We start from the raw sequence: 19,843 nt of genomic DNA, 5'->3' as shown, positions 1-19,843 counted from the left end.
GATAAATTGATGATAGCCTGGGATATCAAGCTGAACCTACATGAAGACATCTACGAAATCTTTCATAACCGAACTATACTGACAAAAATATCATGTTTAGTTTTTCAGGTTTGGCTGGATTGTCTTCCGTTTTCTTGTTTTTTTACGAGGGATATGTTATATATTATTTTTGTTAGATGCACCTGACAAGATACCATGTCTAAGTTTTCTTTCAGGTTCGGCTAGGATAAGTTTCATTTTTCATTAGCCGAACCTAACAGAAAACTTAAGACGATTACTTACTTTTTCATCGTCGATTAATATTTTCTACAATGGTCGTATTAAACATGTTGTCAGGGTAAGTGTATTTTAAATCCCGTTTTTGGAGCACTCGCAAATCAACCAAATCAACAAGAAGAAGTTGATCCATAAATCAAGTCTCTAAGGCGAGAACAAAATCCTGATATACACAATATGTACCATTGTTTGTACTGTCTATAAAATTATGGAAAGCTCGCTAATCATGCCCGTCTAGCCCGTGAAAGAAGATTTCAGAAGTTTTCAGAAGTCCTGCTGCCCAAGTTGCTTGCATATCAAGTTTATATCAGAATTAGGGATACATAAAGTATATAAATACATTTACCCTAAACCCTAAAAGGATATGTAATTTTAGGTTACATAACCCAGAGGAAACGATTGTATCATACAATCAATAAAATATCTCTCCGTTCCTCCGTGGATGTAAGCAAAACTTGCCGAACGATGTTAAATTCGTGTCTCCTCTATTTATCTTATTAACACGTTTCCTAGCCATAATTTACATCATCATCATCAAATCAATCGTGTTTAGTGCCAAAAAGTAATTTTGGGTACAAACATTGGCGTCGACTAAGGGGGTTCGTGTAAAACAATCGTGTTTTGCCATTGAGAAAAGTGGAGCAGAAATCATGCCGAGATTCCATGCAAAAATCTGCAAAAAAAGAAAATTTTAGGGTTCATAAAAACGTTGCAAACAGTTGAATAAAATGTTATGAATAGTTGAATAAAGTGTTACGAACCAATTGAAGAAAACGTTGCAAACGGTTGAAAAAGCTTGGCGAAAAAAGAAGCAGAGAGTATTGCGAAACTTAGAGAATAGTAACAGATATGTGTTGCAGAAAGTATGAAAAAAGCACAACCCAAAGAGCTTATTCACTAACTGGTCCAACCGGTTCATCCTCTCAGGTTTGGTTCATGTCCAACCTTTCTAGCAGTTGGTCCAACTCGGTCCAGATGTTCAAACCAGTTGCCACAACAGCAGTTCGCATATTCAGGAACCAAACATCAGCAGCATGTCCAGTCAGCAACTACCACATCAGCACTCGTGTCCAGTCATTTGCCACGTCAGCATCAGGATGCGCGCTTCGTGGGAATGTTGTTTCATCAATAACTTATTTATTTTAAGTCCGAATTAAGTGATCTTTATCTCGTTGGAATCGTTTTTCAATTCCCTACAATATGGAAGCGAAAATTCATGTGTTTGAGAAACTTTTATGTGTACTTGGAGCAGCAACATGATCAAGTTTGAAGTCCGTGGATGGCGACATGATCGAATGCGAGATAAGGATTGCTTAGACCCTTTAATGCTTAGCCTTGCATCACATCGCAAGCATATTAAGCCTCACCTTGCACGTGAGCACTTAAGTCTTGATTTTATCGCAAACATAAAATCTTGTCTTGCACGCGAGTACGAAAACTTGCACCTTGGCAAGCATAAAGTCTCGTCTTTACCACGAGGCCAACGCCAATGTTGGTCGGCAGAAAGTCTTGTATCGACCACGCCCCCAACGCCCGATGGTGGTCCAAAGACTCGTACTCAACACAAGCAAAATCCTGCCTGCCCGAGCAGCAAGCGTTACAGCCTTGTTAGGTTGCGAGCAAAAAGCCTTTCCCAGCCGCAAGTACACTACATTCCACTCAAGATTTGAATAGGTGTCGAGCATCTTCCATTGCAGGTTATCACAGTTGGGGCGTCTTTGTAATATATCTACTCACGCTTAGGGGTGAGTTACGTCGTCGACGGTCGATGCAGAAGGAAAAAGAATCTTCTTAACCCCCAACAAGTTGGAGGTTAAGTGTGACGGACTGGAAAATTATGTCTGGCGCGTCCGGGGGAACATGCCACAACTCCCCCAGTGCGCCATGATGATGCTACTTACCAGGCCTTAAATCTGGGCAAATGTACGTCTATTTTCCCTTGCAAGCATGCTTGTGGAGCATGATGCATCTAACTTAGCTTCCACACCGTTCCAACTTTCTCTTGTTCTGCAAAGGGTTTAAAGCCATGAAGACTATGGCCGATGCACCTTGCATGCATCACTGACTTCCGAGTCTTTTCCAGGCATAAGGAATGCCCTGGACTTGACCGCAGGCCATAGGAGGCCTAATTCCACTTCTTTGCTTGGCTTAGGCATTGCTGAGAGCATGCACTTGTTTTGCTTGTGCCAAGTGTGCATCAATCAGGCTCATGTCGTAGTTTCCTTAGGCTCATGCAAGCTCCGCTAACTTGCATATCGATCTAGCTTACTTTCCAGGACATGTCAAATGCGCCATTGGTACATGCCTATGTTCTGATATGAAGTATGAGCATCCAAAGAATGGAATGAAACTTGCCTCAACAAGTTTGTCCACAATCATCTTATGAGAGGATAAAATGCCGCAATCACCTCTAAATTAGATGATATGAGCGACAAAGTGTTGGATCGGAAATGCTGCAACTCATTGCGGCTGCCTACGTACCCTTTCCTACTATAAAGAGATTAAGCACAGACCGTACTTCATCCTCGAAGGGACAAAAGCTTAACCCAACTCGTTTGTAAGGTCGTGGCCTAACAATAGTGGTAATGGCCTGGTCCGTATAGGCCGTTTTTTCAAAATGCACAATGATTATGCATTATCGGGTCTGTGGCGTGGCATAATGATGCCTTCGCATCATATGCCCCATTGGTAAGGTTACAGAGCTATAAATGGGAATTAGGCATCATTTATACTCTTCTGGCTAAGCTATGAAGCTTACTTGGTGCATGGTCCGCATATGCACCTTCAACCAACTACCCCTTCCTACATATGTTAATTTGACATTTTTACAACTTAAATTAGGGGAGCCAAAATCATTCATCAACTCCCAACGCCGTGATGGTTGTACATGACTATCGTTGGACAAATGCGATGTACGGCCTTGTTGGTCGTACATTCAGTTATGGCTCACATGCCAGTTCCGATGTCCAGCCATGAGGGTTGAACATTTCCTGAACCAAGCCTAGTGAAGGGCCGTGATGGCTGTATTTTCGGCTATGGCCCATAAGCCACTCCAATGTCCAGCCGTGATGGATGCACATTACTCAGGCCAGCCTTCTCTGGCCCGAGGCCAATGACTTGCGTAATGCGTCATTGTGGCTCTACCTTTCTCAATGCCATCTACCCAACTGTCCTAATGCATCCTTTGTTGCGAGATTGGCCTTTGGACAATATAGTTTACAACTTACACTCTCTTGGTGCCATATTTGCCTTGACCAGTATGCCTACGCAATATGCCATTTTGGCAGCGTATTGGCCTAGGCTAATGCTCCTTTTTCTACGCAACTGAAGCTTTGGATGAAGCTTCATCTCAGGCCATGGCGCATCTTTGAGCATGTGCCATGGTAAAAACACACGGTGTTACATTAAGAAACGGCGATGTTTGTACCGTCTATAAAATGACGGAAATCCCGCTAATCAAGCCTGCCTAGCCCATGAAGAAGATTCCAGAAGTTTCCAGAAGTCTTGTTTCCCAAGTTGCTTGCATATTAAGTTTATATCAGAATTAGGGTTAGATAAAGTATATAAATACATGTATCCTAAACCCTAAAAGGATATGCAATTTTAGGTTAGCTAACCCGGGAAAAACTATTGTATCATACAATCAGTAGAATATCTCTCCATTCCTTCGTGGATGTCGATAAAACTTTCTGAACCACGTTAAATTCGTGTCTCCTCTGTTTATCTTTGGGATATTTTGACTTTAGGTCACATAAAAGTGACCAGACTTACATTTGGGTCACCATGAAATTTTAATTAGAGTTTGGGTCACGAGACCGTTGTTGACCGTCTTGACCGTTAGTGAAATAACTTCTACTTTAATTAATTTTCATTTATGAAACGTTGTTAGTTAATATTGAGCACATGAGTCGCACGTGAGACTAAAACAATCCAGCGGTCAAGAATAGATAGAATCTAACAGTCTGGATTATTTGTCAGTTACCATACCTTTGGACCCAACCTCGAAACCCCGTAAACACTAAATTAAGCCATTTTTCAGGCAATAACTTCACACCTGCAGACGGTTTCAAAGCTCACAATTTGAGCAAAATCAACAGATCTCCATATGGATAAAATGAAGAACAAAGGCATGCTAGAAACCGAAATAACTTACATTTATAAAACAATTTATGTACATCTGCAACTTACATTCATACAAGCATACAAGTAAATTTCTCTATTTTTATTGCAAGGGTGTGTCATATATGCAATGAGAGTGTGAAGATGATGCAAGTTTCCAACCAGCAAATTATGTTCACTACGGCCAATTATGCCGACTTACTACATTCTCCCGCATCTTTCAATTAACAGCAAGTGAACCAATTGAAAATATGCCAATAACTCTCTCACCGATAACTCCTTGTGTGGCAATCTCAACATCCACCTCCTCAGATGATTTTTCCACCTTTAATCAAATATGTGCATGACAAAAGCATAAATTGAAGGAACCGGAAGTCATAATAAATTGGAATCAAGTTCAGCTAATTTAATTATAAAAGGAAAGAGGACCTCAACAATAAAAACAACCCCAAATTTTGATCAACCCTAGAACAAACATTAAAATTACATGAACAAAGCAAAATTTTGACTGCTAAACCTTTTAAGTCTCAATTTCATGCTAATACATCCACCACAAACCACCCAAAACACAAATTATAAGTTTCTACAGTGAAAATCCGAAAATTTATGAACCCAAAAGTCCAAATTATACTGATAAACTCTAATTTCTATAAATCCTAATATGCATGTTGCAAAACGAAGATAATTTGTAGTGGGTTTCATGCACTAGCCGTTTTTGTTGAACTATAGTTTCTCGATTTAACCTTCAACTTCAGTTGTGATGGAGAATAAAACCATCGTGTAGTTTCTTCAATTTCCCTTCTTCTTCTTCCACTATGGCTAACCAAAACAACCATAAATCCAAATAAAACTAAGGGCGATTCAATTGTGGATCATCTCTCTCACCATTTCTTTCTTGCGTCTGCAACTTCGTTGTTTCAGTTGGGGTAAGACGACGACTTTAATTGAATGGTGGTGGAAAAACTAGATCTATTTACTTCCTTAGACACATAATACCAAACCTTTAAGAAATCCCAACCATACACCAATTTAACGGAAAGTACTATGGCAGGGTTAGTAAATAATTCGAAGTTTAATAGATATTTGGTCATTTCAGAATTTAACAAACTTTTCTAACAGTCAAGACGGTCAACAATGGTCTCGTGACCCAAACTCTAATTAAAATTTCATGGTGACCCAAACGCAACTCTGGTCACTTTTATGTGACCCAAAATCAAAATATCCCTTTATCTTTTTATACGTTTTATATCCCCTAATTTACATCATCATCATCAAAACAATCATGAAATACCTTATAGGCACAATCGTGTATAGTGCCTATAAGGTACTTCAGACAAACTCATCTCCTTTTTAATGTTTTTGATTGATAACTTTTGTTGAATGTGAAGAAAAAAAGTTACAGTTGCAAAAAGAAAAGTTCCGCTATGAATAGCGATATACATGTTCGGCTAATACAGCGGAACAATTTTGCTCGTCGTAGCCGAAGTTTTTCTTCATACCGGAGAACAGTTCAATTAAGGACAAAGTGTTATGGTTCTAGCCGAACCTTACTGTTATGAATAGAACAACTATGTGGTTTTCGTCTAAGACAAACAAAATTCTCCATAACCTATGAGTTGTGATTTTTCAAGAACAGAACAACAGATGGGTTCGGCTAGGTCGAAATCCTAGCTGAACATTACTCAGAAAATAAATTTTTCCTGTTTTAGCAAATATTTGACTTTTCAACCTCACATTATTTAAGTCGTCTTTTAACTATGTCAACTCCTTTTATTTTAGATGTTTTCTATATTGTGTGCTGAAACAAGTAATTTGCCTACCGTAGGCATTCCATCAACCCAATCTGCTCGGATTCTTGTCGATTTCAATTCCGTGAACTGGTCGAACACCCACAGCTATATGAACTAGAACGGGTACCTTTAACAACTTTTAAAAGCATTAAAGAACGGAATCCTTACCATTTGTTCTACCAATTTTGAAAGCATAAAGAAGGGAAGAAAGCTGTCATATGGATATAATGTCCGTCTGAAAACATGGCATCTCAAATTTGATATTAGAATTTCCCATTTCTGTTTATGGCTGTGAGCGTGTGACCTTATAAGAGCAAGTTTTATGGTGGAATTCATCCTATTCCAAGTGTGGAAAAACCATGAAATGTCAAGTCTAGTGACTTCCAAATTGGTGTTTTTCATGAAAAATCCAAGCAGTGTTCCATGGTTTCGTGTAATGGTCCGTGGAATCCATGGTAGTGCTAATCAGATTAGCGTAAAACGCTATTTAGAATAGCGCACTAGAAGACAAAAAGCGCTAATCAGAATAGCGCTCAATGCTAATCAAAATAGCACAAAACGCTATTTAGAATAGCACAAAGCGCTATTCAGATTAGTGCTTATTTTTATCCGTAGGTTTAAAACGAGTCATTGGAAATCTAATGGCTGAGAAAAAAGCGCTAATCTTAATAGCGTTTTGTGCTATTCTGAATAGCGTTTTTTTAGCGCTATTCTGATTAGCGCTCAACACTATTAAGATTAGCATTTTTGTTGTTCCACCACTACACTTGCGCTTCCATCCACAATTTCAAATGCTGAGGTGGCGTGGAAGTGGAACTCTTCCACCGTAAGACTTGGTCTAACCGGCCACTACTTCAAAATTTGATATCACTGAGAATTTCAAAATAGCCAATTAGGTTTGAGTGTACTTGCGACAAAGATTTTACTACTCTGAGAAAAATGTCAGGGTCTGTATGACCTTTCATGAAAACAAAAGAATATAGTGGCCCGTTTGCGACGAATATGGTTACCTTTCAAGAAAATAAAAGAATATAGTGACCTTGACGAATATAGTGATTGGTTTGCGATGCAGACATACTACTGCATATACAAGATAATAACGAAAAAATGATCTCGGGAGACTCCTCAACATTACAACACATAAGAATACCAGTGCCGCCAAAACCCCCACAAACTTTCTACTCAGTTTTTGCTTAAAGGTACTGGGTTAGTTCAGCAAGAATTTGGATTCCAGCGGTGGCACTCCCAGAGAGGCGACAGACTACTACAGGAAGAACAAATATATATATCTTCTTATTTTCAAATCGCCAACATCCCTCTAAATTTATCAGAAATAATCACCAAGGACACTTGAACACTTCAAAACGCAAACAGTGTTGTCTCAAAATTCTTTTTATGTTTTCATTAATAAGTTATAGAACTAAACCATTACAGAGTGTAAGTTCAGGAAAATTGCTGAAATTCTAATCTACAACACTTTCTATTTTAAATCTAAGAATATGCGCTTGGTCAACTTGGACCATATATATATGTATATATCCTTTTAGCTCAAAACTCAAAAGAAAAGCAAACTGTAAATACTTGTATCTCCAATTCTCCATAATTTATTAATGCTGCGAACACGGGACTCATAATTGCTCTACATGTCTTGTAATTGCATCAGGGCAAGATGCTGCTTGCAGTAGCTCTAAACGGGTAAAAGGATGAGTAAATTGCAAGATATAGTCTTCATCTGCAATTACCAACAAGTCAAAAACCATCGAGTAGCGATTATCTATACATTTACTATCGCAAATCATATAAACATTCTAAGGTCGGACAAAATAATGAAATACACGAGCTTTACTGCATAGTATCGTAAATCAGGTGGTAGTGATAAATTATCTTGATACTACTAAATTAACATCAACCCATTATCAAGTGAGGTCTTCTAATTTCTCAAGAATATTTCTATCATGCAGAACTCTGTGGTCACTTACAAACTATTGCTTTCATAATGACATGTTATTTAACAACAAGGACTGACAAATATGAGTTTCAATACAAATATGGGAGACCCATTAGGGTGTCATGAAAAGGAAGAAATGAGCTTCAATACAAATATAAGAGACCCATTAGGGTGTATTGAAAAGGAAGAAAAAAAAGAAGAAAAAGACGAGAAGCTCACTTTCTTTAACAGTCCCGTAAAGCCAGCACAACACCTCATCTGCGAACGCCAGGCAGACACCTCCCTGCCAACCCATTCCAAAAGAAAAGAAAAAACACCAATTTAGTTCAAAAGAATTATGATTCTCAGTTATTAGTAACCAACACATATTGATTCTCATTCATTCATTCTCCAGGCCATCCTCCAATGGTACGTACTTCACCTTAATTTAGTACTTTCCCTTACATGACCATCTACAGCAGTCCAACATTTTGTTTTTCTTCTTTCAAGGAGTCGAATGTAAACAAGTCCATTTTACAACCTATAACAAGTTTGCATGTGATTGTTTTATCTTGCTAAACTGATCAATAGAGTTTCTTATATATTTAGAAATTGGCAGACAAAATTTCTAGACCTGCCAATAGTTCTTCATCTTTACTCTTTGTGTAATTTCTTTGGTTCTCAATCTCTCCGTGCGAACAAGTCTGCCCCCATCATCCCTGTAGCAGAGGAAAAATATGTCAATAATATTTACCTTTTGTATAAGCCAATTTTATAACGACAGCAAGAAGAGACCATATTGAATGGATCTTAAAGTTATTGTTTAGTGATTTTGTAACTTAGGGAAACTCGCCGACAATCCAAGATAAAGTTAACAAATTATATTATTCTTACGATCAAGTATTCAACTATTACTTTTCGCAGGTTTGGTGCTTTTTTTTAATCTAATTTGTTGACATTAGAATACAGACTCAATTAGACACAGTTAAAAGGAAGATCATTGACAAGATACAAGAAAATATAGGTTTCAAACTGTAAACAGGAAACGTAAACTGCCATCAAACAACAAAATGGAAATGAACTAGAGTTCTTATGTTCTTTTTTATCCTTTAGCAGCTTCCCACAGTCCAGATACCATTAGTTCAATTTAAACAAAGTTCACACTTCAAGCGTATTATCGTTCTGGTTTTTGGTTCCTAGTCTGATTTTATTAGTAGCCGTAACTGGGGCTATAGTAGTAACAATGCATATGACTCCTATGACTCCTAAAGTGAAAAGAAAGGTGTACGGTCTTGAATGTGCTGACGACCAAGATAAACTCCTATAAAATTGCATCAAGAAGTTAAAGTTCTACAAATACAGCGTCAACATAATAAAATTTAGTTCCATTTCTTTAAGAATGAAATATAATGATACTAGAAGGGTTTAAAGATATGCTGAGTTAAGGATTACCTATATCCAATAACAATATAAGGAACACCAGCTAGGAACGACTGGATCTGCATCATTAAGTACCCATTAGATGTACATTAATATGGACAGCATTTCAATAATTGTGTTTGTCATCCGAAAGCTAAAGAAAAGAATCCTTAAAACAGCGAAAAATATCATTTAATTGGGACTACTGTTGAGGATTTTGAAATATCATTAAATGAACAGCTTACTAAAGTTAAAACTACCAAGGAACAATAGAACAGAACATACCCAAAACTTAAGCAATTTGTCCCTTTCGAATCTTTCCTCAGTGCGGTACTCTAACTGTAATTTGGGAAGGAAGAAAAAAAGAGGAGTCATAAGTTGAATACAATTTTATGGCACGCACATGATCGAAAGAAAGAAATGAATTTTACAGCATTGATCACTAGAAATAAACGTTTTGACCTCCCGACTAGTCTTCAACTCAATGTAGAACCTCCTTCCATCGTCGGTTGCATCACAACAGTCCATTTCAGCACCCATAAGTATACGATGAGCTCCTAATTTGGTTTTGATCACAGAACAGTACTCAGCATTTGCATCAACATGGTGTATTCCTTCCCCATCACCTCTCCTTGATTCTTCAGTCGCAAGATTCTCAAAACAATACCCCCAATAACATCTAGTTCAAGAATTCCAAGATCGCAAATTAAGTTATATGCTAAAAGATGTCCTCACTGGACTATATGTTAACCCTGATTTCAAAGAATTTTCTCCCTTGTTTACTTAATCATAAACTAACTACTTCTACAGATTCAACTCACTCTTCTTTTTAGTATATTATAAGCCAGATTCTAGTATTAAACTCATGTAACATTATTGAGTGTTTCGCTATCTTTTACAAAAGTAAAGCAAGATACATACCCATAATAACTCCTCCAAAACTAAATAGCGGATAAACTTTATGGCTACACCAACTTCATACAAAGGACTTTGTTTCCTAAAATGGTAAAAAAGAGACGAGAAAAAAGCAATACCTTCGACGATCAGTCTCACTTTGAGGCCTTTCTGGAAGTTTATGGACATCAAGATAGACAACCCCTTTTCTTTTATGTACCCCCATTTCCCATGGCTCATGTCTGACATAAGCAGTAGCCATTATCTACAGAAGAGAAAAATTATTAACACTAAAAGTAGAAGTCTTTGAAATAAAAAAAACTTGTAGTATTCAAAATGTTATTGCCCCATATAATAATTACTGGGCAATGAGCACAAACGAGTGGACTAATTCGTGTTAAGGAGTTGAAATTACCTTATTAAGGTTGTTTCTGTACGTCTGCGCCAAAAAATAGGAAATTAGAAAATGTTATAAAAAGTGACTCATATGCAGAAATAATAAGTGAAAGATACTTTATAATACCACAAAATGGATATTATTCCCAAGTGGAATCTTCTTGGCTCTTATGCAAGCAAGCAGATCACCAAATCCCTCGGAACCCAAGTCTGATATCAGAAGAACAATAAAGGTTCCAATACAGTCAATAATTGAGCAAACAGACAAATATATATCTGAAAGTTTCCCCATATGACTTATCCTTAAAACATCTCTGACCGTAATCAAATATTTCTTGGGAGTTTTCGGAATAAAAGAGCTACCTTTTTTCTCGATGAAAGTGTCAAAACCCTGGTTTAAATCAGCCCCAACATCTTCGGATATAAGGCGCTTAAAGAGTCTCTGGTTGAGTACAACGGGAAATGCTATGGATTAGAGAAGTTACAACAAAGACAAATTACTATCAGTAAAGAAGGTTTTGATGGATTAGACTTGCCAAAGGGCTTACCAAGCTGCGGTCATCAAAATAAACATCCCCAGCTTCATCGCGGCTATAGCAAGCAAGTTCAGATGGCTGTAGAATTTACAAAGTGGTAAACTGAATTATAAATGACATGATGTAAATAAGGGTTTTGCTAAACAGATTATAGGATAAAGCAGTTCTGCAACTTTTAGTAGCAAAAAACGTGGTACCCTACCTTGGTTCTCAGTGGGAACTGAGATTCTCACTGAGATTGAGAACCTTGTTGGGAGCGTCCCCCCAGAGGTTTAGAAACTTAGAAACACCATTCCTAAAGCAACAAAACAATTCTATGACTAGATCAACCTAGGTATTCTAAGTTATTTTAGTTTATACTTTTATTATTAATAAAAAAAAAAAAAAAAAAAAAAAACTTTAGATGCTTCTTCTCTCTCTCTCTAGAAACTCACAGTTGGTGTGCCTCCAAGGGCTATGGGAAGTAGAATCCTACTTCAAAGTGAAGTAGTGGAGCAAAAAACATCAAATTTGCTCCCGCTATGGGAGTAGAGAGGTCCCCCTATCCCTCAAACTCGTTCGGAAGTGAAGTAGTGTCCGAAAGTCTTCACTAAGCGGGTAAACATTTGCCACTTGAGGAAAAAATAAACTAAGCAGCTAAACATTTGCCACTTGACCACAATTCTTATTTTATATATATTTCATAACTATGGGGACCAGAAATCTGATTTCTTTTGATTTTAACATAAAATATTTTACCTAGACAGGTAAACATTTTCCGCTTACTGGGATAAAACATCCTATCACCTCTTCCCTAACCCATGTTGAAAGGGATAGTGTGTCAAAACATCAAAACACACTATCCCATAGCCCTTGCTCTAAAAGAGCTTATATCCATCACAACTCATTCCGAAAAAGGATTTTCGGTCAGACACAATGGAAAGTGAAGAAATCAGATTGGCAAATACACCCTTTTTTAAGATTCTCAACTTTCAAAGGCATACTTTCTTCTTGTCTTCTTGATTTATATTTTTTTAATAAATTAGTAGTAGAAGTAATCCACCTATAAAAACTACTAACTACAATGCACAAGCTCCTGTCACGCTCTTCCATTCAGACTATTTCCATATTTGACAATTCTCGCAACCACTCCTGACCTCGCACCCATTCCTGGCAACTAAGGTGCAACTAATACAAAGATGTAAATTTAGGGATGACAGGTATAATACGGAACTCCTTAGGTTTTGGGTGAGGTGCCCTATGATCATGTAAAGCAGGCGAAGTTAGCAACATTCAAAACCAATTCTATGGATCCTCCACATTTTCCCATATTAATAATCAACAAATAGGAGACAATCAAATTACCTCTTGAAATGTGATAGCTTTCCTTGATAAAGTTTCTTCAGTCTTGAACTTCATCTCAGAAACAAAACGCTCATCTCTTACTTGTTGATACCTACCACCAGCATAACCACCATAACCCTGCCGCTGATTATAAGACCCAGGACGAGGCAAGATTCCATGTCCTCCTCTCCCATTTTGGAAACCAGATTGCCAGCGTCCACCACGTCCCCTGGAAGGATTGTTCATGTTTTGTATACGAGGTAATGCTGCCATATACAGAACAAGGAAAAACAACAAAAATCCATAAATGTTCAAGGGACGAAAGGAGATTGAGTAGAAAAACTCTTCCACAGATAAGAAATTAAAATTACATTAATGAAGCATAAATTCCAGTGCCAACCTACAATATTCGTAGTAAACATCCAATAAGCCTTCTAGTTCAGAATTCCTTTTCTACGACCACCAAAAACATGGAACCCTTAGGCAAATGACAATGTTGAAGGATGTGGAAACTAGGGTTGAACTGTGTGTGCGAACATACTATTATCGATAAAACCAGTTACTCGAGAGAACAATAAAATATGGTTCAAACCTATATGCAATTTAAAGTTCAGAATGGAAAAACCACAAATATCTCGACCTAATTGAGAAAAGAACAAGTGAACAAATACATAACATACAAAAATATCAAAACCTAATTATTCCATAACCAAAATGACACGAAGATTTTCCAAGACCATGAACATGGAGAAGTTAGAAAACTTACTGGGAACAGAAAAAGGACTAGAGGCTAGAGTTCTGACATAATCTTCATTATCAGAACCAAACAGATCTTTACTATCGTCTTCATCAAACCCTCTTCTTCCAATAATATCTTTATTATCTACTTCGTCTTCATCATCTCTATCACTACCACTGCCACTGCCACTTCCACTTCCACTAGCGCTACCACTACCGCTTCCACTGCCACCACCACTAGCATTACCAGATGAAGAAGAAGACAATGACGAGGAAGAAGATGACGAGTTTCTACTATTATCATCTTCATCGTTGTTTTTCTCTTTCTCTATTTCATCATCATCACCGAATAAATCTATCTCTTGTTCAGAATAATCCATTTTTCGAGAGAGTAAACTTGAATCTTTCGATTAGCTATGTCAAAGAGTCGCACCAGGATTTGTACTTATACACAGAGACTAGTGATGGGTGACTCGGATATTGACTCGGTTCGTCTACCTGTGTTTGTTAACGAGTTAAGACGATTGGGTAATGGCTGTATATGCCCTTTTATGGGAAAATATTTTGCTCGAGCACTGTTATTTATTTATTTTTACTAGGTATCACCGGGGCCGTAAGGCCCCGGCTCAACCTCTGATTAGTGTCGGGCGTCATGTAGTTTTCAGTATTGGAATCATGATTTTTAGCTTGATAAGTCCCGTGAAAATATTATAAAATATCAATAATATGATTGTTATCCAGGTGTCTTCGTATATTATCGTTTCATTGATTCTAGGATAACTAAATGGTGGTCATTGATTCAACGTGAACACCACCTGTCAAAGATGACAGTCAAAGTATCACGTAACTTTAAGTGGATGATGTTGAGCCTTTTTATCTAACAAATTAGGAACACGCGATTGGGGATATCAAAACTAATTGGGGGATATGAATTACTTCCCCCAACCAAAGGTGTCTGCTATTTTTTTTTCTCTGTCAAATAAGATTAAAAAAGCGAAAAACTGTACAGGGACTAGGTTTTCCTAATGACTAGCCGCGAGGCCACTCACTGGAAAACCTATTTGAAACGATAATAACCAAAGGTGTGTGCTAAGGGGTGTTTTTTGGGGCGAAAATATTAAAACACCCTTTGACTAATTAAAAAACATTATGAAAAGATTGTTATACCCTCCCCACAAAATAAAAAACTTAAAATCAAAACCAAACACAAAATATGTTATCCCCATTTGTATGTCGGCATACTCGTAAGTAAGGGTCAGGTTTTGAAAGAAAAAAAATCTTCATCTTCTTCATCGTTCTTCATCGACGACTAATCGTTAATTCAAAAATTTATTCGTCGATTAACCTACCCGAATCCATAAGAATGCCTCCACGAAAGAAATCAAAAGCCTAATTGATAGACACATTTTTGTGTCTGAATTGTCCTCAGTGTCTCTATTGCTAGTGCTTGATTTTGTACTTATTATGGTGTTTTTATGTTCGTGTTGGTGTTTTTGGAGAAATACACTTGTGTGGAAAAAGTTTCTCAAAAAGTGCTATTTGGACCCCCGGAGGACACATGTTATTCGGACTCTCAGTTTTGGACAAGGGGCGCCCTAGGGAACCAACTGCTATTCGCACCCCATTACTGGTTAAGGGGGCTCCATCTTCTACCTTGATTTGAAAAGAAAATTGGCGGGAAATTTGGTTTCAACGGTAAAGGATTTATTATTTTTAAGATAAGAATATCTCCTTGCCTTACAAACATGAAGTTTTGAAGAAAAAGGAAGTTATCTTGTATTAAACAAGAAAGATATCCTTAGAAGATTTTATCTTGGATTTTATTCTGTGACTTAAAGAAGATATGGGTTTAGTAAAGAAATATATAGAATAAAGAGAAGGAAAAATTCTGAAGATATTTTTAATTAAAAAAAAGAAGATTTTGGAGTTATGGAAGAATATATTTGAGTGATGTGTATTTGTGTGTATAAATAGAGAGTTAGAGAGCACATTTGGGGAGAGTTTTTGGGAGAGAAAAGAAAATCACTGTTTCATCATTGTTTCTCCCATTTCATCTTTGTAAACACCCTTTGAGCAATAAAAATGAATTTTGAGCGTGTTTCCATGATGATGAGCTAATTCTTGCGCAACCAAGGCAATGGATGAAGCTATCTATGCATGAATGATTGGTAACAATTTTATTTTCTCTAATTTACAATTTATAATTCATTCAATCACCGCTTTTGCGGAGTTCTAAATGTTCACATAATTTTCTTAATTACTTGTGATTCAATTTGATAGATTATACTTTGTTTAATTGATTGATAGTCTAATCTTAGGGAATACAATTAATATTTGGGAGTATGTTTGATTATGTGTGAATTAAGAAATAAAGGACTTAAAGGATAGTTAGAGTTTTGAAACATATTTGGTATCGTTCATTCATGTGTAATAGTGGAATCTAGTGTCTTGGTTACTTTTAATATCTTGAAATCAATTTTGCAATAAGTTTTCTATTTTTAAGTTTTATAAGTCTAAAATCTTTTGCTTTCACAAGTCTCAACGAACTTATTACTACAACATCATTGAAAAATATCATCAATTTTTGGCGCCGCCGACGTGGACTTGTCTATAGGCTAGAGTTTTTAGATTTTTTTTTTTAGGTTTTTATTTGTTTTTCATTTTTATTTTATTTGTTCTTCTTTACGTTTTTGTGTTTTTATCTTTTCCTTACAGATTTTGGAATTTGGAGCGAAAGAAAAATTTGCCAAAGCTTTTGGTGAATACTTAAAGATTTGGAGTAAAGGCAAAGCGAAAAGAGCGAAAGAAAAGGAGAATAAAAATTAATTAAAAAAAAAAGAGAGAGAGAGAATTTTTTATTTATTTCTTTTGGATTAGCTTTTTCTTTTGCACTTTATTTTTGGACTTTGGACTGTGGACTTTGGGACTTTATTTTTTTAAACCCTACAGAAGGGTAGTTTAAATATCAACTATTTGCAGAGAATGACGGCGATTAAGATATCGCCTCGGCCCCTCGGGTTCGTACATGACATAGGAGTCGTGGCCCGAGTCGACTTCAGCGGTTCATCCCCCGTCTGGTACGGGAGGTAAGTTTGTCGAAACACTCGCGAATCTCCTGTCAGCGAGTTACTGTATTCCTTCGTTTGCATATATGCTGAGGATTTGAAAACGACTGCTTTAATTTCTTAGTAAAGGGCAAGGACTGGCCATACAAGATAAGGATTCGAATTTCATCACTGTTCCCTTCTTGCCCGCCTTAGGAAAATGAAACCAAACGCGAACCTAAGCCTAAAATTTGACTAGAACGAGACCTATAGGGTAACGAGCTTAATAGGAAAGTCATTCGAAAAATATTGGTTACTCTTTTAAGCATGCTTCAAAGTTCATGATGGTTTCTGTGAGTTGAATACGCCGCCTTGTAACGCCGGTGAGGCCTTGAGTATTAAAGCTCCATTGAGCTTCCCTCGTCTCGATTCAACTTACTTAAACTCGGATTGATTCCAGAGGGGTTTGCTTAAATTGTAACGAATTCCCTTTCGAAGGATTAGAAGCTGGTCTAGAAACAATCTAAGTGGAGTCATCATGCTTTTTGTTTGCTAGAAATCTTTAGGTTTGCTTTGATGGAGTCAGCCTTGTTTGTGTTTGCATAGAACTTCCCTTTCTTTTATGATTTCTTTCTTTTTCTTTTGTTTTTCTAGTGTATGCCCAAGGTTATTAAAGAGCGGGCTTGGAAAAGAAACACTCTAGGTCGTTTGATTAGTGATAAACCTAGTAGTTCTTCTTGTGAAGGCGGGGAGCTCGAAGATTCTTCTTTTGAGAGCCCTGTTTTTGGAAACTTCAGTTTTGAGAATATGTCTCTTCGTGAGGAAAATACCCCTAGTACTTCAGTTGTGCCAGCGATGGCAACTTTGAAAGATTACATGTTCCCAACTAGGTCCACCCGAGCTTCGTGCATTAAATTACCAGCCACTACGACTAATTTCGAGATAAAACCTAGTATTCTTTAGATGATCCCTATATTCTTAGGGAAAGATGATGAGAACCCTTATTTTCATATTAGGGACTTTGAGGAAATTTGTGGGACAATTAGAATAAAAGACCTTACCGATGAAGTCTTGAAACTTAAGATGTTTCCATTTTCCTTAAGAGATAAAGCCAAGACCTGGTTGAACAACCTACCATCTGAATCCATTGAAACATGGCAGGAACTTATTGCTGCTTTTTATATGAAATTCTACCCTAAGCATAAAACTGCGTCTGTTAGACAGAAAATTAGTGCTAGTGTGCAACAACAGGGAGAGTCTTTTTATAGGTTTCTAGAGAGATTCAATGATCTCATATCCCAGTGTCCTCACCATGGATTTGATAAGATGAAACTTGTAGAGATTATTTATGATGGTTTAGACTATTCAACCAAAGCCATGGTTGAGTATATGTGCGCTGGTGAGTTCACTAGTAAAAGTGCTGATGATGCTTTTACCTTCTTAGGAGTTGTCGCTGAAAAATCCCAATAGTGGGAGTCTTGTGTTGAACCCCCCAAAATACTCTTGGTCAATAGAAGTAGCACCAATGTGGTAGACACAAGCTTCGGGTCTGATGCTAAGTTTGCTGCTTTGTCTAGAAGGTTAGAAGCTTTGGAATTGAATCATCCAAAACATAGTTATCTTGTTGAACCTGATGATAGGTTTAGAGCTTCTCAAGTATCTAGTTGTGGAGTAGAACCCAATAACTCGTTTTGGGAAGGTCAGGTTAGTGAAGAGCAAGCCCATGCTATCTATAACAATGCTAGGTTTGAGAACGGTCAAAAGTTTGACCCATACTCAGAGACTTACAACCCTGGTTGGAGACACCATCCTAATTTTTCTTTGTCTAAGGGTCAGAATCAAGGATAGTCTAGTAATTCTCAGCCTCCCCCAGGTTTTGGTTATGCTAAGAACTCTTCAGGTCAACCCCAGTTTCAGAACGAGAAAAAAAATCTCCACCTTAGAAGAAACCCTTACCATGTTAGCAAAGAACCATGAAATGTTATCAAAGAACCACTGTGGTTTTCAAGAAGAAACCAGGCAGAATTTTAAGAATAATTCCCAGTCTCTTGCTAACTTAGAACTTCAAGTCGGCCAAATAGCTAAGTTTCTTAGTGAAAGAGAAGATGGAAGATTCCCTAGTCAAACTGATCTTAACCCTAAAGGAGAGAAATCGTACAATGATGTGAATTCTATAACAACCCTTAGGAGTGGAAAGAAAGTTGACAATAAGGTTGCAATGCCTGATAGTGAACATGTTGTAGTTCCTTCTGAGCCATAAAATGAGGAGACTGATAGACCATAAAGAGACCAATGAGGGTCATGCTGAGCCCGACTTTGTTCCCAGAGCCCCGTTCCCCCAACTTCTAGTTCCAACTAAGAGGGAGTCCAACTTTAATGATATATTGGAGGTTTTTAAGCAGGTTACTATCAACCTCCCATTGTTAAATGCGATTAAGCAGATTCCCGCTTATGCCAAGTTTCTTAAGGATATGTGTACGCGAAAGCGAAAACTTAGTGTCTGGAAGAAAGCCTTCCTAGCTAGTCATGTGAGTTCTATTATTCGGAATACCACTACTCCTAAGTATAAAGACCCAGGTTCCCCTACTATTTCTTGCATAATAGGTAAATACCGTGTCGAAAAAGCTTTGCTTGACTTAGGAGCCCGTGTGAACTTACTGCCATACCATGTGTACCTTAAGTTAGGACTTGGTGAGATGAAACCTACCGAGATGACACTTCAGTTAGCTGATAGGTCCATTAAAATTCCTCGTGGTGTGATCGAGGGCGTTCTTATTGAGGTCGACAAGTTTATTTATCCAGTGGATTTTTTTATCCTAGATACCCAACCTGTCCCTGACCCAGAGAACCAAATACCAGTGATTTTAGGTCACCCGTTTTTAGCTACATCCAATGCGATCATTAACTGTCGAAATTTTATTATGAATTTGTATTTTGGTAATATGACTATTCAGCTGAACATTTTTAATATTAGTAAGCTACCCTCTGAACTAGATGACTCGAGCATAGAAGAGGTCAACATGATAGGAACATTAGTCGAGGAGTCATTACCAAACACTTTGTTAGAAGATCCATTAGAGAAACGCCTAGCTCACTTTGGGATTGATTTTGATGATGATAATGTGATTAATGATGTGAGTGCTTTGTTGGACTCAACCTCTTCGTTAGACACTAATAATGGATGGAAACCTAAGTTCAAACCTCTACCCGTTTCTAAGTATACCCTAGTTCCTTCGTTGTAAAAGCCTCCTAAGTTGGACCGTAAACCATTACCAGATTCCCTGAAGTATGTGTTTTTAGGCCCATCTGAAACTTTACCTGCGATTATAGCATCCGACTTGGATAGTGATCAGGAAAGTAGGCTAGTGACTGTCCTTCAGA

The 19,843-nt window shown here is 37.5% G+C and overlaps 1 protein-coding gene across 1 annotated transcript; it reads right to left on the bottom strand.

Annotated features, from left to right (window-relative positions):
* Positions 1-7,559: 7,559 nt before the first annotated feature.
* On the bottom strand, positions 7,560-13,869 carry LOC113302604 (decapping nuclease DXO homolog, chloroplastic-like). The gene is made up of 13 exons (XM_026551549.1): positions 13,447-13,869; positions 12,702-12,946; positions 11,370-11,435; positions 11,185-11,263; positions 10,949-11,031; positions 10,841-10,864; positions 10,566-10,690; positions 9,994-10,210; positions 9,817-9,870; positions 9,565-9,611; positions 8,747-8,831; positions 8,353-8,416; positions 7,560-7,917 (listed from the first exon to the last, which is right to left on the bottom strand). The coding sequence occupies exons 1-13, from the start codon at positions 13,796-13,798 to the stop codon at positions 7,814-7,816; spliced, it is 1,545 nt and encodes a 514-aa protein (XP_026407334.1). The 5' UTR covers positions 13,799-13,869; the 3' UTR covers positions 7,560-7,813.
* Between the last annotated feature and the right edge of the window lie 5,974 nt (positions 13,870-19,843).

The sequence above is a fragment of the Papaver somniferum genome, chromosome 8 (genome assembly GCF_003573695.1).
Source record: "Papaver somniferum cultivar HN1 chromosome 8, ASM357369v1, whole genome shotgun sequence".
NCBI classification, from domain to species: domain Eukaryota; kingdom Viridiplantae; phylum Streptophyta; class Magnoliopsida; order Ranunculales; family Papaveraceae; genus Papaver; species Papaver somniferum.
Note: the sequence above shows the minus strand (reverse complement) of the source record. Positions and strands in the feature narration are given on the sequence as shown.